The following is a 23,253-nucleotide window of genomic DNA, read 5'->3' on the forward strand; positions in this document are numbered from 1 at the left end:
CTCAACAAACAGTTGTTGAGGGAATGAGTTAATGAATGGATGAGTCTGGCACTAGCTCTGACTAAACAGAAGAACTTCCTAATTTATACCAGATTCTCTCTCTTAGAGACTTTAAATAATAACACACAGAGTGGGATACAGGCAGCAGACTGATGCAGAAACTGAAAAACAAGACAAAACAAAACTACTGATGGAGAGGCATTAAGCAAAAGCAATGAGGCAATAAAAGATGTAAGCAGAAGCCATGAGGCAGAAAGAGGGAAGAGCAGGTCACTCACTAGTTAGAGGTATTAGAAATAACACGCAGTGAAAGAGATGCCAGAGTCCACATGACAGACTCTAAGACTTGGTATCAGTAACACCCTACAAAACATCCATTAACCGAATCGTTATGGTTTGACTTTATTCCTTGCAACTTGAAACAACACCTTAGATAAACCACATCAAGTTTGGAGAGAGGAGGCCAAAATTTCCTTCCAAATAAAATAACTGTGTACGGCGGTAGTTCTCAGACAGTATACAGAATCACCTGGAGGGGCTGTTTAAACTCACATCACTGGACTCCAACCCCAGAGTTTTGATTTAAGAAGATCTAGGTGATGGTTGAGAATCTGCCTTCCTAGGATGAAGGTGATGCTAATGCTGCTGGTCCGGGGACCATAGTTTGAGAATCGCCGGTCCAATACATAAGCAGTTATTTATTTTACAAAACACATGTGAGTCATCATTCAAATTTCAGTGCCCTCTGCAAATTGAATTTGTCCAACTATAAAGACATCTGCAAGCTTCCCGTCCACTCTTAATATTCAATTTGATTTCTGATCCTGACATGGGAAAAATGACAGAATTTCTTTTTGCCAAGAAGTTGATTTAACCATAGAGCTAACTTTTTTTACATTAAATGAAACTCATGTTTAATATTGTCTCACAGACACCCAGACACAGGCTTGACAGAAGAGAAATTTCAGTATTTTTATTCCCTTTGGACCTACTTGTAGCAGCTACTTATTTTGGGGCAGTCAGAAATCTTTAACTTCAAAGGACACGGCATGGGCAATCTACGTCCAACCGAGTTTAAGGCACTAACAAAGTTGCTCATTTCCCTGGCAGCAAGTTTTTATGAAGTGAATACTTCACAGAATAATTTTGATTGCTCTGACCAGTGCCAAAGAGAAGCTACACAGCTTGATTTTTTTAACATTCAGATCAAAATTATCATTACAAAAAAAAAATTTCCAATGCGGCAGGTTCAAAAGTAAAGTCTCAGAAAATCTAGAATCACCAAATAAATAGGAGGACTTCTCTAGGCATAATTATACTTCAAAGAAAGTAAATGCCATTATTCACTTGCAAAGACAAGAAAATAGGTGTAAATCGCTGTATAAGTGTTCCAGAGCTCACTGGAAAAATTCTTAGAAAAATATTTCATTACCAAATGACCCCTTGGCAAAGCTATCCACCCAGCTTTCCTGCAGGAGGAAAACTGTAGTGGGGGCAGAGATAGCCTGGGGCAGTATTGTAGGTGATTGATCCATGGGTCATTAATTATTACATACAAATACGAGTGTGACAAAGCATATAAAAGGCACTCAAAGTGCACATCTGGGTCACCTGACGCTCTTCTAGAAATGAACAATGGATCCCTGAAGACTGAACTATGCATGGTACCACAGTCAGGAAAAAGAAGATGGAAAAGGAAGGATTAAAAGGTTGACAATGATTTTTTTTTTTCCCTGAAGCCAATTTATTTTTCTTTGAGCTAAAAGGGCTCTGCCTCAAGGCTGGCGTAAAGCACCCTTTCCCGGAAGCCACATTCATCACACCAAGGAAAAGCACCACAGAGGAGACAGCATGATAAATACTTAGTTTGGGAATCCCAGGATAGAGTGTCCAGAAATGAGGATAAGAATTTCTTTATCTCCTTGAAGCCTGGGCTCTTGTGCAAATCATATTCTCAGCTAAGCTGGCTTTAAAACACTATCTATTCATTGGTTTAAGACATTAGGTATATTAATTACATGATGCTTCATCATATTCTAAAGAGGTTTATAGAGTTGTCTTCTGATCTAAGACACACATGCAAGTTATTTGTTATGGTGATTGCTGGCTTTGCAGAGTCTTTGCCCTTGACCCAGTCCTATAGATCAACGTCAGGCTAAGTGAGGACTCCAGCAAGGGACAGCATGAACCCTTTCGTCAAGGTTAGGTTTTCGAAGCTAAAATCCGGTCCCAGATTCTGGGATCAGACTGACTTGGTTTTGAATTTTATCTCCAAACTTAAAGTTGTATGACCTTAAAGTGACAATCTCCAGAAGTCTTAATTCCCTCAAGTGTAAAAAGAAGCTACTTATAAATCATGCCTCAAAGGAAGTTTGCGAGTGTAATGTGACATATGAATGTAGTGTTAATGGCACATAGTAAATGTTCAATAAATATTAGTTATTGTTACTATTATTTATATTATTATCTTTTATAGTAGAGTTTCTCTTAATGACTTTCCATTAACTGATTTGCCAGACTAATGCCGTACTGTCCATTCCTTCTGTTAAGCATACAGACTGTTGCCCATGGCATCCTGCATGTCTCTACGGCAAACTACGTCTGAGAAAGTCTGTCCAACGCTTCTCTTGCCGGTTGAGTTTCATGCTGAACAAAAGCCAAATAAATTTATTCCCAAACTTGATTGTCACCGTTGTAATTGTTACTGGGATTTTGTAATTTAATAAATATCATGTAAACTTATAAAGCATAAGAGCAAAAACAAAGAGCTGTTATCTCTGTGGAAGCTAAGTTAAATGCTTTGGAAAGATAAGTAGAAAAATTTCTGCCAGATTAAGTGACAAAATTACAGAAGGTTAAGGGGGAAAAATCACAATTTAGAAAGTACTGCATGTAGACTGCCTCATAAGCCTATTTAAGATCAACCTACATTTTAAAGAAATGGAAGTAGAAATTGTTAAGAAGGCATTTTGTATGTTGCTTATGAAAGATAATGGAGAGCTCTGATTAGCAGACCAGTATGTCAAGAAAACGCTCTGGTTCTACACGAAAGGATGGATAATGAAATGTCTGTACATATTTTTTAAGTAAAAATAAAATGTTTGGTATATGAATATATCATTCCCCACAATGGTATTTTTAAAAGTAAATGACACAACACCAAGGGTGAAGCCTAATGTAAACTATGGAATTTGGGCGATGATGTGTCATTGTAGGGTCATCGCTTTTAACAAATGTACCAGGCTGGCCGGGGATGCTGATAGTTGGGGAAGCCATGCATGCATCGGGGCAGGGAGTATAGGGTAAATCTCTGTGCCTTCCTCTCGGTTTTGCTATGAACCTAAAATTGCTCTTAAAAAAAATAATTAAGTCTTAAAAAAAAAGAAAAGAAAAGTAAATGTTAGTCCCAGTTGAATCAGATAAAAGGGTTTTTATAGCATTATGCAAATACTCTTACTCATTAAGCACCTGCTTAGAGTTTTAAATTTACATAAGTTAAGGGAAGGGAGCTACTTTAGCAAGCAGGTAGGTACTTGCTTTTTGTGATTTACCCGCAATCATATTCAGTCACAGCACTTCCTGTATTATGTGAGATTCAGGACCAAAAAGTGTTGTCATGAGGTAGCAAGAGAGAGGCATTTGGAGCAGAAGCTCTCAAATATTGCTCTACTAACCGGCATCCTCAAAATTATCAGGAGAGCCTTCTAAAAGTACGGATGCCTGAGACCCACGTCCAGTGTTTAGATTTAGTAGGCCTGGGGTAGGACACAGGAAACTGTGGGTTTTTTAAAGTTTCTTAGATGCTTCTGATGGGTAACCAGGTTTGAGAAAGATTAATATTGAGCAGTACTGTCTAATTTAAATATAATTCAAGTCACATTTTCTGGTAGCTGTATTTTAAAAAGGATTTTCTAGTAGCCTTATTTACAAAAGAAAAAACAAGTTATTCATAAGACATTTTATTTAAATCAAGCTCAAAATATTACCATTGCAACATGTCATAAATATAAACAACACTAATAAGATGTTTTACATTCTTTTTATTTGCACGAAGTCTTTGAAATCCAGGGTTGTTTTACACTCTCAGCACATCTCAGTTTGGACAAGCCCCACAGCAAGTGCTCAACAGCCACAAAAGGCTCCTGGCTGCCTTACTGGGAAGAGCAGACACAGGGTGTAAAGGGGTAAATCATCTTAGTGACGTAGAGTGTCTTGGTGATGGTACTATATTTTGATGGTTCGCAACTACTAAGTGCTTGAGGAAAGAAGGTGATTAGAAAGCTCAAAAAAGAGAAAGAAACAGCATGGAAGATAAGGGATGAAAACTCACTTAACTCTTAACTGGAAGGCTTTTGTGCTTAAGTTAAGGAAGCGCACATAAATGTTCAAAGAAAAATAAAACTGAGGTCTATGTAAACAAGAAGGGGAGAAGTTGGAGAACTCAATTAGACAAGAGTAAAAACTGTCTACCACACAACTCCAGTTTTTAAGTCCCAAAACAGAATTCCTATACAGTTTACATTCACCTTTCGGAAACCTGTGAGACAGTAGCATATGGAATAAAAATACCTTTATAGAGAAAGTAAACTGCTCAGTATGAAAGCAACTTGTAGAAGCATTTCCAAATGTTTTAAGCTGTGCACACACTTTTTGCATTTATCACGCTATAATGTTAGTGAAAACACATTTTGGAGGCTGAAATAATAAGTCTGAACAAAGAGCTTAACATAGAACTGATGCACATTATCCTCTGGGAATTCAACTAATGTTATTTTTTTTAAGATTTCAACAGTAAAGTATTCTGACCAGGAATATCACAGCCCCAAACGCTGTAAATCAAACAAAACATTTGTGAAGGAAAACTCCTTAATTCCTCACCAAACACTTGTATCAATGAAAAAACAATCAAAATAGAACAAATTCAACGTCAGAGGTTAATGTAGATGTGTGAGGTATCAGATTGCAGACTTTTATTAAACAGTATGTAAAAAATTCTAAAGCAGCCCAGTGTTTCCTCTCAAGCCTAAAGCTCCACCTAAATTTACATATGAATCTAACATATGAAATACATTTTTTTCATTTTCCTCTTACCTAATGACCTCAGATGGTACAAAACCACCTTTTGAAGTAACTATAGAGGCATTGATAAAATTCAGTTTTCAACTGAATTATTTAACATGCAAATTCATAAATACATAAAATGATGCTACTGATCCTCCACCCAGAGACATCTTTTACTTGTTCATCCAATAGAGGCATTGGGTTTTCACTGATCTGTCTTCTATACTTTTGCTCAGGTTATAAGCGGCCATGGAAACTCAGGATCCAAATTATAAATTAGTAGTAGCTTGACAACATGAGTATCTAATTTGTATATTTACACACGCAAGTCACAATGGCTGTATATTAATGATTAACAAATTAATAGATTTTCCTGTAACTCTTTTAGGGATAGATCCAAAAAGCACTGGAAATCACAGCAATTAATTTTTAGAAAAGCAAACAGATGCTCAATGTATGTCTTGGATGGGTTTAATAATTGACTATTAATTGACTATTTTCAACCAATAGATTTCAATCAAAACAGCAATCAGTTAAATACACAAAACACGACACTGAGAACTAGTGTTAATTTATTAATATGCTGTGGTTTGTGCTCATTTTTCAGTAGATTTGTATTTATTCATTCAACTACTGCTTGCATTTTCAATAGGCAAAGCCCTTTGTTAGGTGTTAAGCTAAGGTATTAATTAGACACAATTTGTTCTTTATGTTCAGTCTATGAGCACTGTGCATACTCACAAATACAACTCCAAGACCAAAGCACACACTTTTGAAAAACTATGCCTGTTGATACCCTGAGTGCCCAGCCCTCTGCTGTCCCCACTACAGGTGAGTATGAGATTTTCTCCTGAAAGTCCCTCTACCATTGTTGAATTGATGTATAAATTGCTTCCCAAGTTCTGCAGCATCCCAGGTTTATTTTCTTTCCTTCTGTTTATTTTAGGTTCCTCTGACCATGTAAGTGCCTCTCATTTATCCTCCACAGATGGCTTCTCCTTTAGAGCTATTTTGACACAGTTGAACTGGTGGTGGTCTGCACGTTAATCCTATTTTACAAATCAATATCATGCAAGAATCACAGGACATACCAAATAAATGTAACAATGAAGGAGATATTAAGGCTGGAGGGTGTAGATGCCAAGGAAATAAAAGGGAGTTATAATCATCACCTTTTCATGACCATTTGACTGGCTGGAGCTTAGCACTGAGGAAACAGCAACATCGGTCTGTTAACTTCTCCAAAATGTATCTTAATTCATTTTCCTACCTTTGTGATGGTGCATGGACTGGGATGATTTGACATTAGGCTGCTTTATACTCTATCTGAAGGTGGCAAGAGATGACCATAAGTTGACTGTATCTTGAAGGTAAAAACAACAGGACATGCTGACAGAATTGAATGTGGAATATACAGGAAAGAGAAGAGGCAAGGTTAACTCCCAGGTTCTTAGCTTGAGCAATTAAGAAGATAAAGTTGTGACTTCCTGCAATGGGGAGGAATCAGGAATGGAGTAATTTTTTTTGAGGAAATATCAGAATTCTGGTTAGAGACGCCCATTGGACATCCAAGTAGAGATGTCAAGTGAGCAGTTGGGTATATGCATTTGGAGTTCAAGGGACAGGTTTATGACAGGGATATACATTTGAAAGCCCTCCATACCTATATGGGTGAGACCACCAAGAGAATGAATGTGGATAAAGAAGAGATCCCGGGAATGAAACCTGAGTTCTCCAATATCAGGTCAGAGATAGGATGAAGACTTGGTCATGTAGACCAAGAAGGAAGAGCCAACGAAATAGCAAAAAACAGAAGACAAGAAAGTACTTCAGAGAGGAGGGAGTGACCAACTGTCAAATGCTGCTGACAAGTCAAGAAAGTTAAAGACTGAAAATTGACCATTAAGTTTAACAATCTGTAATTCACCAGTGTCCTTAACAAGAGAATTTTCAGAGGAATTTTGAGTAAATATCTGATTGGAGTGGTTTCAAGATGAACTGGAAGCAGAACTGAAGACAGGGAGTACAGACAACTCCTGTGGGGAGTTCTGCTGTAAATGGTAAATGAGAAATGAGGACAGTTTCTAAAGGGGATGTGGGATCACATGCTTTGACTATTAACTCTGTCACTCTTCTCTCACCTCAAATCTTCATCACTTCCTCCCTTTACACTGATTCCGACTGGTTACCTTGCTTTCTCATTTCAATGAGAGAAAATAGAAACCATCAGAAAGAAACACCAAGTTGCCCTTACGATTTCTAATCTTCTACCTACATCCTTATATATTCAACATGAGACCAGTTGGCTTGGTTTGTTTGCTTTTCTGCAATGGTGTTTAGCTATGTGGGTGCAGGAATGCATAAGGAGAAGCACTGTACTAACCAGGGTTGGGGTTTTGCTAGATGAGGATGATGGAGGATGCTCCAGAAAAGGACAAAATAATTATAAACTTAAAACCGATACATTCCATTCTTTTTGACTCCTGAAAGTTTAAGAAATTCCCTACTGTCAAAGCCAGGGCCTTGCCAGTCTAATGGGATGATGCAGTCTTGGCAGAGATGCCAAGATGGTGGCAGCTCACTTTAGCTTTAAAGTTCAGAGATTTCTTAAAACATGTGGCTTCCCTTACCTACTCCTTCTACATCTTGCCTCAACACTTACCCAAACGTACTCTTTTCAGTTCCTGTCACTCCTTGGAGTAATGTTATCTACTCAACAGATAAAGTAGCTTTCTATTTTATTTAACTCTTATCTAGATTAGCCTAAATTATAATAGAAGGCTGTTTGTTCAATCTGTACCATACGCAATCCCTGTCATATACTCAGTTGTCATCTTTCCAGAGTGAACAGCCTCCATCCTAGGCCAGTCATATTTGGCAGCGCTTGTACTCCTGATACACCAAATACGGCCACAGTTCATATTCACATTCTCATTTTTTAAGCACCTTTTGAACAAAACATCACATTAGGCATTGGGGAAAGCATATAAGAAGAGCAGTTCCTACCTTCAAGAAACTCTTACTCAAGTATGCAATCTTACAAGCTAATGTGGGCAGTGCAAATGGGCAACCAGAAGAGGCAAGAAAGGGCAAGGAAAGAAGAATGATTATCTGAACTGATCGCTCAGAGACCCAAATTGTAATTGAAAGAAAGCACAAAGGGTCCAAAATCAAAGAGCTTTCAAGGCAGAAGACCTAGATTTTCAAAATACTTAAGCTCACTTTGTTTCTAGGATAACAACAAAATTCTATAGAAATAAAAGTAATACATTGTGTTAAGCATCCAGTATGTTAAGTAAATAAAAGTAATACATTGTGTTAAGCATCCAGTATGTTAAGTACTGTGCAAAAATGGAGGTCATGTTTGGGAAATGTTGTTCTTAAATTAACATGCATGATATCTGTGGAGGCACAAAGCCACAGTGGAGAGCTGAAGCCAAGAACAGGAGTCTGAACAGACATAAACTCCCACTGGGCAGAACAGTTTTCTGTAGTCTTTCTAAATAATCTTTAGACCAGCTTCTATGAATCCCTTAGGACTGGGACCCTAATAAAGTCCATGGCCTATGAAAGCTATTTATAAAACTTTTCTGAGAAGGTTACACAAATATATTGTCTCAAGCACTGTGTAACGAAAAGTTAAAACCTATTCCTTAGGGGATATCTGAATTTTTAACAGATCTTAAAGCTATCTTTATGTAGGCTAGGGATTTGCAAGGAAAAAGTAGTCTGATTATACTTTTTATATGTATTTAAGTATGCTGTGATAATTCCGTATCACCATCATAACTACTATCATTGATGCTCTGGACACTGGGCTAAGCACTTCACACATCTCAGTTAATCTTCACAAAAACCAAAAAAAGTATAAGACAGTATTAGTACTCCTATTTTAGAGAAAAAGAGTTAGTGTTTAAATAAGCTAAATGACTTCTCTAGGGTCTCACAATCCCTAACCAGCAAAGCCAGGATTCACATCCAAGCCCCTCTGACTATAAAACCAATGCGGGCTGAACCATCACCATAATATATATGGTATATGTACACACAATTGCATTCCCCTTTCTGAATTACCACTTTTCAAATGGATTGGTATGGATACCATACCAACCTGTACTAACCAATTCTGTCTAGTGGCTGGCCCTACAAACACACTAAAAATCTGTCAAATTCCATTTGAAAGTCCTCAGTATGTCAAAAGGGAAGAAAATTAGTACCAGTGTCTTTGTTCACAATTATTTAATGACGAGGCCCAGGCTACTGATAAAGGTAAAATGCATTTTAAGATCAGATATTCCCTCCCTACTATTTATGGAGCCCAGGATAAACCTCTGACTGCATTATGATTAAATGTCTATGGTTTTCATTTATTCAAGCTCACACTCAAGTCATTATTTCTGATATAGTAACCCTGCCAAGTGGTAGACTAAATTTCATGCTCACCTTTGGGTCTCTGGTGAACCCATAAATGCTATATTTATGTATTTGTTAACCCAGGCTTTTAATGGAAAAAAGAGTTAGCATATTAATAAAATGTTCTGTTTAGTACACACAAGTCAAATTTATGCCATTATGGAAGGGTTGCTTTCTCAAAACAGGAAAGAAGAAAAAGCAAGCATTGCCCAAGGCAGATTACATGCAGGTATGAGGAAATTAAAGCTCAAAGGTTAACAAAAATGAGCAACAGAAATCCATATTTTCAAGGTAAGGTTTTGGGAAGTATCTCCTAAACAAGACTTCTAAGAATACAGAATTTTTAAATGAAAGTGGAGGCTGGATGCAACTCATCAATTTAAAGTAATCCTCTGAATCTTTTCTTTCTTAACTAGGGTAAAGACCTAACATAGGTAGCAAGAAAACTTTTTTATTTAGGCCTTCATTTACTCCTCTTTTTTTTATTAAAGCCAATACATGTTGCTTCTCCAGGTAGCTCATTAAATTTCCTGAAGGAAGCTAAGAAAGAATAATACAAGTTCTTTACACACATAGCATATGTACATTTATTTACAGATTAGATGGATAGATAGACAGACAGATAGATAGGGATAGATAGATAGATAGATACGTAGAGATATAACGTATTTCAGCAAAATGCATCCAGGTTGCGTATTACAGATTTCTATTCCCTGGAAGCTGCCTCCTCAAGGAAAGTTACCAAATTGCATGCTAAATATAAACTGAGGTTTTAAGACCTTGATTTACCAAGTCTGTGGATTTACTGACTTAATCTTCTCTCTCCTGCACTGACATTGCAACAAAACAGGCAGTAGTAGTTCAGGTGCATACATGTATTTTTATTGACCTGAAATCTGAGTTCTTTATTCATTATTCTTAATATCAGCTTAGGAATTTGAGAAGAAATAAGGAAGATGAGTGTCCAGTGTATTTAGATTACTATTCCATAAAAAATAGAGATTAGAAATCCCACGGCTGTAGAGCCAAGTTCTTTGTCAGGCATGTACAGCTCTCTAAATCCCATAAAAATCTCAACATCTGACCCATTTCGTTTTTACAAGGGAAGGGGCTATTACTCTGGAAAATGTGCGTAAAATTCTGCAGCATTCAGAGGCATTAAACAGTTTTATTTCACATTTGTTTCCTGTGTATCCTGCTTGCTAGACACATTGTAGCACCTGCTGCTGTAACTCTGCTCTTCCCCAGCTCCCAACCTTTTCTCCTCAGAAGGGGTTCATTTGCACTTCTTTTCCAGCAGCTGAAGTCATGCTGCCACCTCCTGTTCACTGCACAGAATGTAACCAAATGACCCTCAAAGGGGAATCAAAGAAGCGGAATTGGATAAAAACATGAGCCAGAGACTGTTGGCACTTTTATAAAATGTTTTAAGCCAGTAGTTTAAAACCAATTTTATTCAATATGGCAATGCCATAATAATTTTAAATTCAATGTTTTAGAGTGAAGCTATTTTAGAGAAGTTTTTAAATTGGTAGGTAGTTCTGATTTTTCTGAGTATTGTTTTCGTATTACCTAAATTTTAATGATCTGTTTTGTACAATGGAAACATAAATAAAACATTTTAAAAGACTAAAAATAGCAATCATATACTGCATTTTAATTTTATCTAAAGTATCTCAGGAAATTGTTCTCCAATGAATCCAAATTTTGAAACATTCACAGGGAAGTAAGTGGAAGACAAAAGCTAACAACAGAAATTAGTTTTACTTTGAAATTTTACTGAAGCACAGATATAAGAAAATAAAGTAACTTCAAAATTTCTTTTCATTTCTAAATTTCAGAATCTGAAAATCATACCCACCAGAGTTCTATATCTCAAAAAGTTTTCCCTTTGCTCTTTTTAATCCTATAAATCAATTTTTTGTTATTACACTGGTGTGTTAATGCAATTTTCCGCCCAGATTTTTAAGGATAGGAACTGCATTTGAGTCTAGGCTGAGAAACCACGTCTTATGCTCATTCATCTTAAAGAGATCCTTAAGAAGCAGTTTCTTCTCTGCAAACATTAGCAATATTCTGCCCACAGTGTCTCAGAAGAATGGGTACCTAATCCAGATTATTTTTAAAAAATCCAATTCCCCTTCCAACCAACTACAGCCAGCCTCTTTAAAGGCATTTACAACTGCTTCTGAAAATTAAGACTAATTTATTCACTTTATTTAATGGCAAGGCAAAGAGCTAGCTGCAATTTTTTGTAAAATATATCCTCATTATTCACTTTGAGACAGGTTATCTTCAAATCACTCCTTCTGGACAAATGACTCCCCTTGTCTTCCCTTCTCTTTACAGGCATGTCCTTGGATTAGGCAGTTCTCCTGTGTACTGGGGACCCAACAAGCTTTCTGTTGTAGAGCCTTAGTTCTGGATACCTCACCTTTCTGCATCACTGCTGGTGGCCTGGATTAAATGGAACAAGTGCAGATCAGGAAAACACTACACAAACTCGAAGTGCACAGCACTGCAAATGGTGGCCTGTGGGAGATGAAGCTTGTCCATTTTGGCTTTGTATAAACATTCTTCCACCTCTATACATGCCTCCTGCGGAAGCCAATGAATTGTCCCTGACAGCTTATTTCTCAGGCACTTCAGTGTTTCTGGACTCAAAGCGTGTCTGCTGTCCTCACCCCTGATATTCTTCGCCAATACACCCACCTCAACTTACAAAGTGTATTCCTTCCACAAATATTAAATACAGAATATTTTGCTTCTCAACAAAATGACAAATCCTATAATCGGTTTACCCATGAGTCCAAAGGCTTCTTGGAGCATATCCTGGGATTGGGGGGCTCTGTCTTTCAGCTGGAAAATGAGGGAATCAAATAAGATTATTTTTCAGGTCCTTCCATCTGAAAAATTCAGATTCTAACTGTAAGTAGAGTCTGCAAAGGGAGACTCCTGTCATATCAGGCCTAAACTCCCAGCCCAGTTCAACCCAGGTAAGAGACAGCATCTTCTCCAGAAGGACAGGAAGAAAGCAGCAAGGCCACTTTGGTCAGCCCACATAGTTACTTCTAGAAAATAACACAACCGGTAATGATAAAAGAGGCAAGGTAGTTACCGACTCCAGAAAATAATTTACCACAATTGCCACTGATGATGACTTCAGGTGACAGTACTAAAGAGTATCACTTGTGTCACTATGTAGAAAACTGTAATAGTTCAACTTCCTAAACTGTGTATCATTTAGCAATAAGCTACCTTTGAGAGGTAATCGTGATAAGTATCACAGAAATACAATTTTTTTTACAGTAAATGATGAGTCTTAAATAAAACCCAGTATTGCATAAGAACCCACCCCTTCCTGGTAAACCCTCCTCAAAGGACTAAAGTCAAACACGAAGCAGTTTGGGAACTGCCTAGGATAGCAGAATGTTAATATAAAAGAAAAGTGTCTATTGTTCCTTTGCACAATTAACTCTCATGATCAAAGTGAAAGCTAAAATCAAGCAATCAGAATTATAGAGTTAAAGGAACAGTTTACATGTTCTTCCACTCAACTCGACACAGGAGTTTTTTGATACATGTTGTTTCTGTGTTGGGAAGATTCTATGTTGGTTGTTTATTTTCCAGTTTAGATAGGCCAATATAAATGTTACTAAATGTATTTTTCCCTCAAACATAAGTTTGCATCTCTTATCCAAACTGGTTGTTAATTTCCAAATTTGAATGCCTTACTAGATAGGTAAAGTTAAACTGTATGGGAAGGATAAAATATTTTATTTCGCTGCTTTGAGAAAAAATCTCAATACACAAGCACAAGCCTGGGGACTGGCAATGACTGTGAGCACTTTCTCTTGAGTAAAAGACCATTTCAGTTGAGACTGACCAGGCAAAACAACTACTGGGGTTCTACCCGATGCAATGAAAGTAGGACTGGTCAACTAATACTCAACTCACTTATACTTGTTTTCAACTGATGAACTGTAATACTTAAGTGAATGCTGACCTTCCAAAATCAAAGGTGCTGATTTTTTTTTAACTGAAGAAAATGTGTGGAGTAAATAAATCAATCCTTTGTACTAGTTTACAATAACTTAAATATCATTTCTCGCCCTCCCCTCTTCCTCCTTCATCTCCTCCCCTGCTCCCCTCACGTCTTTCTCTTCTTCTCTCCCCAATCCTTCAGAAATACTGCTTGCTTTTAAAACATACTTTAATTTGCCATAAATAGGCTGCCCTCTTACTTGTAAATGGTCATGAAGCTGGAGGGTCCTGGGACTCATTGGACAGGCAGGTTTCTGCTTCATTAAAGGAACTGTTGCTGCCTGCTGTTCTACTGCTGACAGTAGAAATGCACTCAGCGCTTTTATCGAAACAGTTTCTTTGAAGACCACCTCATTTCTTAGCTGCTTTAACTACCACCCAAAAGGAAAGTTTCCAACTGTGACCGATTGTTAGCTAGACCTCCTTCTGCCCTGTGACCTATTCCCCAGGACTCCAGATGGCAGCAGCGCAACCAGGAATGCTCTGAATGAGCCTCACTCCACTGGACAACACTCGGCACCAGTAAGGGTTATAAGGAGCCTAATTTTTATGCTTTGATCACAGGGATTTAAAAATCTAAAAAACTACATTGTTCCTTCCACACAGGGCTCTGAACTTTGCTTTTTCACATTTACATCATTCACATTATCATTTTCATGTTTACTTGAGTAAAATTTCTACACTCTTTACATGACAGAAATTTGGAGCTGAATAACTTTATTTCACAAAGCAGCTTGTGCGTAGGGGTAGAGGTTTTATTTCTTTTTAAAAATTATACATGTGCGCCCTCCTGAAATAATGGCATAACTACATCACTTTATTATCCACGTATGGGTAAGCACCACCTCCCAACAAGACACAACACACACCCCTTTAGCAAAACATCTGCTGACCCCTGGAACTCACTAAATGTAGCCGAACATCAAATCTAAAAAGACAGGGTTTTTAATTTGCAGCATTTTGTATGTTAATATTTTATTTTCCCTTTACGGATCTCATATTTAGTTTTTTATGTGCATTTTGCTCCTTTTAACCCGGTGGCAGCACTGGGAAATATCACAGGCCTGTTACCCCGTATTTCTCTAACAAGCCAATCAGGTACAAACAGGATTTTTACATCTGTTTGTAAATTTTAGTTGGGGGCAGTTGAGTTGGAAGGAAAAATAAAAAGACAAATACCACATTTGTGTAAGATTTAATTCACATCATTCATACAATACTGTGCTGTTGGCATGTGTCTCAATAAATAATCTTCAAAAAAGAAATTACCAGTGTAAAAATAGTTCCCCTGAATTCACATGCTTTTTACTGTTCCCAGATCTCATAATGGCTTTTAAAATTATTTTTTCAGACTCTTAGAGCTATGTGCCCCATATTGTGACAGGATATGTTTCTCTGCCCTGCTCCCAAGAGTGGAGCTGGAGGGAAGGGAAGTGGAGACAGCTTGGCACTATTCTTGTCTACAAGAGGCCCAGCTTGAGAGATTCACTTTTATTGCCAGAAAAAAAGGAACATGAGAAATTAAAGTGTCAAAGAGGCCGGGGAGTTTAAGCCTGAGAAGAAAACCCCCAAATGAGCTAACAAACAGGCAGCTCAAATCTATTCATCCAACAGAAAACACGTGAGTGCCGACCACACCAAGCACTATTCTAGGCCCCGGAGATACAGTGCAGGACAGAACAAAGTCAGTGTCTCCAGAGAGCAGCACTGTTTTAAATCTCCAAAGCATGGCTGTTGCCTTGGTACTCAACAAATTATGCCCATTTTCCAGAATGGGCCCACTCTGAAACTTTTTGGCCTTTAGGTAGCTCCAGACAAATTCTCAATACAGTAGAAGGGAAAGGGCCTAAAAAAAAAACATACAATCCACTATCAGAGCTAAACCTTTTCCCTAGGAGTATGTTGCAGAGTTTCAATTTCTTAGTTGCATATAAAATAATTATAGTCATCTCTACGGACAAACTCCCAAAGCACATGGTGAAATGACCTCACCAGCTAGGGGGTGTAGATTCTGCATTATCCAGGCAAAAAGTAAATGCAACCAGAAGTAGTAAACTGAAGCCCAACAATCTTCAAGGAATGGGAGAAGAAACTTTTCCCAAGGGGAGCCTGCCATAGTCAGCGCTAATCTTGGCTTATTTTCCACTGATGGGTCCCTCTGACACTAGCTTCTTACTGCCCTCTGCTGGCTACGTCTGAATTCACTCTTTTTAAGCTACCCTGTTTTATTCCAAGTGCTATTTTACTAGGCAAGGAGAGAAATTTACTTACGCACAAAACAAAAATTTTTAGACTTTATATTGTTACTTAAAATCAACCCCAAGGATGTCCTGTACCATTATTTCATTTCTTTACTACAGAAGCAATACATTACTGAAAAAAGAAAAACAAGTAAGCAAAAGGAAAACCAGAATACTCACCTTCCTGGAAACCACCATTAAAACCTTGATTTATGTCCTTCCAACTTCTCTTCTCTGCAGGCATGCACCCTTATATTCATTTCATTTTTGTTTTACAAAATGTGGTCTTAGGGTACATATTTTGAATATTGCTTTAAAAATATACTAACAAATATTTTCCATGCTGTCCACTTTTATGGCACCATAAGATCCCATTATGCAGGGTATCACATTTTAATCATTCCCCTCCTTCAACCAACTAAAGTCTAGCTCTGTGGTAAATATACTTACAGCTATAACCATTCTTCCATTTGCAACTGGCCAATAAATGAGTTCTTTTAACGGACGTTGTTCTGAATTGCTTTAAGACTTTTCTCCCCCATTTTATCATCAGAAATGCAAGGTTAACAGAACCTCCCGGGGTTGGCACACAGGGTCCCACCAGGGTCCCCCCACTTCCATGTTTCACAATTCAGATTATCTCATAAAGAGAAAACTTGAGTTTCACCTTCTTCCTATAAAGAGCACTTCTGTCTCTCCTCTGGTTCATTCCTTTCCCAAAGCCAACTTGCTACTGAAATCAAATTAGGAATGTGAAGATGGTCAGTGAATATGAAACAAAACAACCCAAGACACTTTTAAGAGATGTTCATACAAACTACGAGAGAACTTAGAAAATTGCCTCTTTAGGTCTCAAGAAGCCTTAGGGGTCACCCATCACCCTCATTTCTAAGCTCTTCCAAGCAAAAGCCAGATTGTGACGCAACTTTCATCAGCATACTGGGGACTCTGCTCTGTAGGATTTAGATAAAAAGCTGGCTGAAGCATTTCACTTGTGATAGAGCAGTTTTAAATAATTTATGCTTATGCTATTTGAAGGGCAAGCCACGTTTGAAAGTCTTTAACTTTGCCCGAGGAGCACAGGTACCACCAGTCCTTCTGAACACTAATGTGTTAATATTTACGTTGCCCAAGTCCTAATATCTGATCACCCTCTAAGATCAATCATCAGTTTTGACCACAACCACCCTTCTGCCCCCTGGCCCCCAGCAATCAATCAGACGTCACCGAACAGGATCTCTGTGAGGCTGGGAAAGCCTGGTGGCCTCTCCTGGGCATCTCTATAGCCCAACAACAATGCCTCCATTTTCTTGCCAGAAATTACTGCTACTGAAACAGCTGCCTTGTGGATTGGGCTTTCTGAGGAGCTCAGCTGGGAAGGCAATGCCCCATCCTCAGCCTGGAGAGGTGAAGGCTGTGATCTCACTTCTCCTCCTTCCTCCTCTGTGGGTAGAGTGCAGGAAGAGGCACTCAAAGCTTGCTTGTGCTCAACATATTAAGCCCAACTCTGTATACTCATCTAAAAAGAAAATTCCGGCTCCATTTAAAGCTTGAATTTTTTTAGATACCTATAGAGTTGGGCTTAAAGAATATTCTAAGCACAAGCAAGCTCTGAATACCTTCAGTCAGACTAACAGATGTTCCCACATTTGTCCAGGGCTTGTAACACCTCTGCCCATATAATGGTTTCATTGCCTCAATAATCCAGTTAGAAATGTTTAGGCTGGGCAGAAAAACTTTCTGAACTATTAACTTCTGATACCCGCTTCCACTAATTCCTTCTCTTTGCCCTTCCTCTCCAAAGCCAGACCTTTCTTACTTCATTGCCTCTGGTTAAGGTTCTATCAGCAGAACAAATACCACCCTCTGCCGGCTTGCCCCCTTGACTAGAAAAAGCAGGTTAGATAAAATGGTCAATTCCTAGTTTTTAATTGATACCAACTTACCACAGCCTTTTTACAATTTTTCTATGGATTCACTTTTTTAAACTGGCTTACAAAAAATACATGTAATAAAAAATTTAATAAAATCAGGTCCAGGCAAAAAATTTGAAAGTTAAGAACAGAAATAAAATGGATTTGGCTAGGTTTTCTTGCAGCAAAGTTTACAAGGATGCACAAGTCTTGTTGCCCATGTGAGCATAACAGTATCAAATGCTTGGCTTAGGTATGTTCTAGGTACATGAAGGATTGACTATCTTCCTCAGTAAAAATGAAGATGCCCGCTTCTGCCCTGGCACTTTAGCATGGATGGGCTCCCTCAAACTATATAGGCAAGTCATAACTGTAAGGCTAAACTTACATTTCTCTGATCTGGGTTTTGATGATTGCCAGATAGAGAAAAGGCACTTCAGGTAGCAGCAGAACCACCTAACGTTGTGGAGGAAAGCTCACCAACACTTCACTTGCAACTGAACAGCATGGATGAAAAACTTAAATGGGCAGTGGACTCACTGCAGGAAGTCAGTTTGGGAGGCCAGTGCAACCTGGAGTCTATGGGCTGCAAAACAAGGTAAAAAACAAGGTAGGAGCACAAGATGCCAGAAGGCTCTGGCTAGGGAAATTGGTAATAAGTAACACAAAGACATAAGTAAATACTTGGTGCAGAGCCTGGTACACACTAACTGCTCAACAGCCCTTCCCTTTCCTCTCACCAAAAACATGACTTTAAGGGGAAAGTAATAAAATTGCCACATCAGAGAGGTTGTTTTTCATGGGGTGCTGTGTAGCACACATCATGGTCTACAGCTGATCAAAGACAAAGGACAAAAAGGACTGAAGTAGAAGAATGTTCCAGGCAGGCCTCAAGATTAATACATAGGACTACAGCCTGAACTCTGGAACTGTTACAATGGAAAGGGTGGGAAGAGGGAGAAATGGCCTGAGGAAGTGTGTTGCAAGTCACAAGTATAGATCAGATATACCTTTTCTAAAAGTTAAGCAAGAGGTCAAAAGGAGTAGAGCCACTGTTTGACCACAAAGAAGTCCTGGTATTAACATTCCAGGACAGAAGCCAGAAAAACATTAACAAAAAGTGTTAAGGATGGAGACGGTTGAGTAGTATGATTTCATCAATGAACAGTTGCATACTTACTGTTAAGATAGGGTCAAAGGTAGAAAATTCTTGTATTTTGTAGCTCAGGTGATAGCAAATAAGGAAATGTCAAAAACCAATGCTAGTCAAATTCCATGTCAGAATATTTAGGTTACAGAATAGCTTCACAAAATTTTCCCAACACTCATCTCAAAAAGGGACCAGTGAGTTAATATATGGAAATGCATATATTTTGCTGTAATCAAACTGCCATTTTCCCTAGCCTCAATTATGTAATTTCCCATAAACATAAAAACTTCAGGTAATTTAAAATATATACGTGTTTTTCCTACTGCATTAACAGTTCAAGCAGCACCAAATACAGAATTGACTCAAAATTTTTAATGCTGATACTGGGAAACTAGAATTGAAATCATTTTCTTTATAAAAGCCAAATAGCTTAGGTTGACATTTAATGGCAACAGGTTACCCCTAGATGGACTTGTTTTGTAAAGCTAGCTCTAGAGTTTACATGAGGCATTCACTCCAGTGTGTAATACACCACGCTGACAATCAATCCTTAGTGACATTAAGATGTCAGACATCTTGGAGGACTTAAACTTGCAAATTCCCAAGATGCATACACTCCATACAAATATTTAAAACCAGACCTGGCTCAAGTTCAAGCTTCACGTGTGCCCTGAAGCTACATGAAAACTGGAAAACTAGGAGAAATTAAAAGGACTCCGGTTAGCAATTTACCAGATTCCAAGTTAAAGACTTCCATTAGTACTAGCAGGCTCAGCACTTCATACTCATACCAACAAACCCAACTTGATTCAAGCTTGAAATAAATGGGTCATTATTACTCTCCTCCCTGCTAAGATTCTCATGGACTCGAGCACACTAGTCTTGGAAGCATATCTTGCTTCTGTGTCTAACATTTAGGTAAATGAAGACACCATGACCTTTCCTAATGGGCATGTGCATAAGCACTCCCAACATCATGTACCTACCTTCTTGAGTCCCATAGCCTAAATCTAATCTGCCCATGTTTGTCTTAGATTGACTGCTGTGGGAACAGAGTTCTAAATTACTGACACCCACTTGACTAGCCTCAACTCATTTCTCCAGTTTCTAGGTTGACCCAGCCATACTGATGAACGTCCTCACCCAAGAAAGAACCCCTGGCTGTTGCTAGCATATTACTGTTAAGCCTACGTTTGCTTAGGCTGTCCTAACTGCCAACACTCAAGTAACTGGTTGGGATAACAGGCTGTCATTCAGAAACCAGGAGACAAATAGCATACGTCCATGATTTTTTATCTTTTGTCCTTCGTTAACAGGGACCTTATGTTACTGCCCTCCCCCCAAAGAACAGAAATGAGAAACAAGAGCCCAGTTTTTTTATTTGATCATTTCTTGCATTTGAAGTATTCCTCGATGACATCCTTGGCCTGAGACTCTTTGCCATAGTCCTAAAAAAAATCATATGCGATTTTACTAATTTAGAAACTCCACTAAATTGTTAGCTCTAGTTAGAGTGAAGCTTAAAAAAAAAAAAACCTAGCACATGTCTCATGAAAATGCTTCTCATCATTAAAATATCTTGTAGCCATTTTCAGGGACCTTAATGACCTCAATGTCTTTAAGGCTCGTAACATGGCTTTCCTATTGCCAGCATTTTCTAAATTTCTGCAGAAACACATTCAGGTAAGCAGATTCTTTGGCTGGCTTAATTACGGCTTATTTCCCTTTTCTAGAAAACTTTCTAGATCTGTTGAGAATCACACGTTTTGCTTTTAAGGTGTTCCTGACTTATGTTACTACCTAAACGCATTACGGAGTTAAGCATGGTCATCCAGCACAGCCTTCACCCCAAATACTGACTTACCTTAACAACCACACAGCTGCAACCAACCACTTTACGGGGTTTTCCCTCTCTGTCAATTTTACAGAGACCTACCCATTCCCCTAGCTTCTTGTTGTCATCAACCTATCGGAAGGAATAAAAAAAAACACATCACCACACTAATAGGCAGTTGTGCTACTGACAATACATTAAATGAAAGGCAGCTGTAATCAGATAGGGTGACATGGCAGTTTCCTCACAGCAGTTCAGTAGAGGGAGCCAGTTGTCATCATGTACAGCACCAAGCCCACCTATCAGCACTCTACCTAAGTTTTGTTCTATAAAGAAAATGTTCAATAAAATGCTGCTTTAGCTTTAGCATGGCCCATAATGCCAAGTCTGTGGTATTTTTCACACCCACAGAAAGCTGGACACACGACCCTAACTGGCCCAACTGTCATTAAGCTAAGATATCGAAACAGTTCGGGTAAACCAAATTAGATGGATTACTTACCTTGATCAGGTTGATTTGGTGCTCAGCACAAAGAGCTTCCACCAACTTGACATACATAGGCTCATCACAGTTGGATGCAAGCACACAAAGATGGGCTTGGCGCCTGAAATGCAAATCAAACAAGAGAAGCTGAAATTCAGGTTTAAATCCACCACTCCGCACTTTGTAAGTCATCTCTACACTGGCCAAAACGCAAGCAGCACACCCATTTTCAGTCTGTTGCAGATGCCACAGGCTGTGTATTTAATTCACTTATCGAAACTCCTGAAAATACCAAGTTTATACGTAGGACCTAGTTCATCAATTCGTTCCCCATTACCGGCTCAGACATTTACTACCATGCAGTATTTTCAAGGTACAAATAGTCCAAGAAATTCGTGCCAGGTACCTTCAAACAAGGAGTGCTGTTTCCACTGGATCAAACTGGCCAGTCCACGCCAAAGGGAATTGAACTGACTTAAATTCACCTGGCTCAGTAACCCTTAAAGGGCACTTAAATTCAGCTCAAATAATTCACAGCAGTTGCTCTGCCTATGTAACTAGCCCAAAAACCAAACCGAATAAATTCCCAACTATCCTACTTTCACATTCATCTTCACAGCTACTGTAAATACACGAGGTTCACGTAAAAGCCCAAATGCTCCTGCAATAAACAGTACCTTGAAATCTCATTAACATAGAAACTCAAAATTAGAAAATGTTAAATGAAGGTTCCTATCTGTTCTCTGGATAACATGAAATCAGCCCCACAACCTACAGGTTTGTCAGACTGTTAGCTTTCACTCATAAAAGGAGTGAAGGGGTATCCGACAATTTAAGTCATCATTCAAACACTGTAGTTTTACTTTTAAGTACTCATCCCCATTCCAAACACACACTTAGAGTGGTCCACTAGAGATCTTAGTTGATACCTTTTCCTAGGTTTCCTGTAGAACGGATGTCATTCAGAACTTTTGTGCTAACATCATGAACTTCACGCTTTCTTCCCTTGGCTGCAGTTTTGTTCCGGTTCCAACACCCCACAGTATTGAGACTGATACACGTACTTGTCTAAGGCTTTGGCAGCTTCGCGAATTCCACGTGCTAGGCCATCATGGATGAGGGCGGTCTTCAGCACCTCTTGTAGAGCAGTATTGACGTCCATTACACCTCCAGCAGCAATGCTAAAACGTAAGAAAATATTAAAACAATCATTACGCTACCTGCATGCCATCTAGAACCTCAGACTCGGCAGCCAACGGCGAGGTAGGTCAAACGCCGCTTTGAGCGCCACGAGTGACCCAGAGCCCGCGCTGCCGACTCGCGGCCCACACGCGGCCCAGACCCGGCCCGCATCACGACCCCGGCCCTGGGCTCACCCTTCCTCGGCCATGGCGGTGGGTTACGGGTGGAGCCGAATCTTGAATGCACTACAATGCAAAAAAAAACCAAAGACACTGGTTAACCAAACGACTCAGTTTAGGCCCAGATACTCAAAAATAGTCCTATAGCCAAAAAACGCCGAGCCACGTTCTGAAACCACCTCCCTTCCCTTAGCTCACCCCGAGCCTCCGCCTCCGCGCGACTCGGCGGCGGCAGGGAAAGAGGACCAGCACGCTTGCAAGACGGTATTTAAGGGTGTCCCAGGACCCCCCCTAGGCGCATGTGCATTCCCTTCCACGAAAGAGCTGGCTCTGGTAGTGCCGGGCTTCGAGAATTTCTGTTTCCGGATTGAGGCGGTTCTAAGGTAGGGGTCCTACTGTTCTTCTGACGCTGCTCGGCCGGTCATTGGCTCTGCGAAACAGGCACTAACGCGGGCAGCCTCCTAAAGCCGTTCCCTGCCTGGGGCGTGGCCTGCTGAGGCCCAGAGAGCTCGTTCTACGGAGCGCGAGAAGAGCCAAACGCTCCTATCTCCATAGTCTCTTCAGGCCTCCGGCCCCTGGCTGGGTAGAAACGGCTTTTAACTCTTAGCATGCACACCGTAATTGTAGCTTCCTGTCGACCCCACTGATTGGGCTTCCTGAGCGGCGTACTCTCTCCCTTGGCTTCTAACTCGCTCTGAGTGTCCGTGAATGTGTTACTCTGTGAGTGATCCTCGTAGGTGTGTATGTATGTCT

The 23,253-nt window shown here is 39.3% G+C and overlaps 2 protein-coding genes and 3 non-coding genes across 6 annotated transcripts in view; 1 reads left to right on the forward strand and 4 right to left on the reverse strand.

The window, feature by feature from the left end:
* Positions 1–20,098: 20,098 nt before the first annotated feature.
* RPS12 (ribosomal protein S12) lies at positions 20,099–22,806 on the reverse strand. Its single transcript, XM_010965586.3, has 6 exons — positions 22,699–22,806; positions 22,516–22,566; positions 22,204–22,320; positions 21,158–21,260; positions 20,686–20,787; positions 20,099–20,269 (listed from the first exon to the last, which is right to left on the reverse strand). Exons 2-6 carry the CDS (start codon positions 22,527–22,529, stop codon positions 20,207–20,209), a joined length of 399 nt encoding a protein of 132 aa, XP_010963888.1. The 5' UTR covers positions 22,530–22,566; positions 22,699–22,806; the 3' UTR covers positions 20,099–20,206.
* LOC123619865 (small nucleolar RNA SNORA33) lies at positions 20,399–20,528 on the reverse strand. The gene has a single exon (XR_006728605.1). It is a non-coding gene; the product is annotated as a small nucleolar RNA SNORA33 (small nucleolar RNA).
* Positions 20,867–20,943, reverse strand: LOC123619866 (small nucleolar RNA SNORD100). The gene has a single exon (XR_006728606.1). It is a non-coding gene; the product is annotated as a small nucleolar RNA SNORD100 (small nucleolar RNA).
* LOC123619861 (small nucleolar RNA SNORD101) lies at positions 21,917–21,989 on the reverse strand. The gene has a single exon (XR_006728601.1). It is a non-coding gene; the product is annotated as a small nucleolar RNA SNORD101 (small nucleolar RNA).
* Positions 22,807–23,013: 207 nt separating the features above from the next.
* Positions 23,014–23,253, forward strand: part of SLC18B1 (solute carrier family 18 member B1) — a 30,079-nt gene continuing 29,839 nt past the window's right edge. Inside the window, exon 1 of one of the 2 annotated variants that reach the window (XM_045524759.2) lies at positions 23,014–23,237. The gene's annotated coding sequence lies outside the window, so the exon portion shown is untranslated. The remainder of the gene's footprint in view (positions 23,238–23,253) is intronic. The other variant, XM_045524756.2, reaches the window with a different exon arrangement.

The sequence above is a fragment of the Camelus bactrianus genome, chromosome 8 (assembly GCF_048773025.1).
Source record: "Camelus bactrianus isolate YW-2024 breed Bactrian camel chromosome 8, ASM4877302v1, whole genome shotgun sequence".
Taxonomy (NCBI): Eukaryota; Metazoa; Chordata; class Mammalia; order Artiodactyla; family Camelidae; genus Camelus; species Camelus bactrianus.

Excerpts from the sequence above, each read along its gene's own strand:
- RPS12 (XM_010965586.3), bottom strand. Across the intron at positions 21,261-22,203 it reads GCTGCCAAAGCCTTAGACAA|GCGCCAAGCCCATCTTTGTG; the intron begins GTACGTGTATCA and ends TTTGCATTTCAG. Across the intron at positions 20,270-20,685 it reads GCAGCTGTGTGGTTGTTAAG|GACTATGGCAAAGAGTCTCA; the intron begins GTAAGTCAGTAT and ends GATTTTTTTTAG.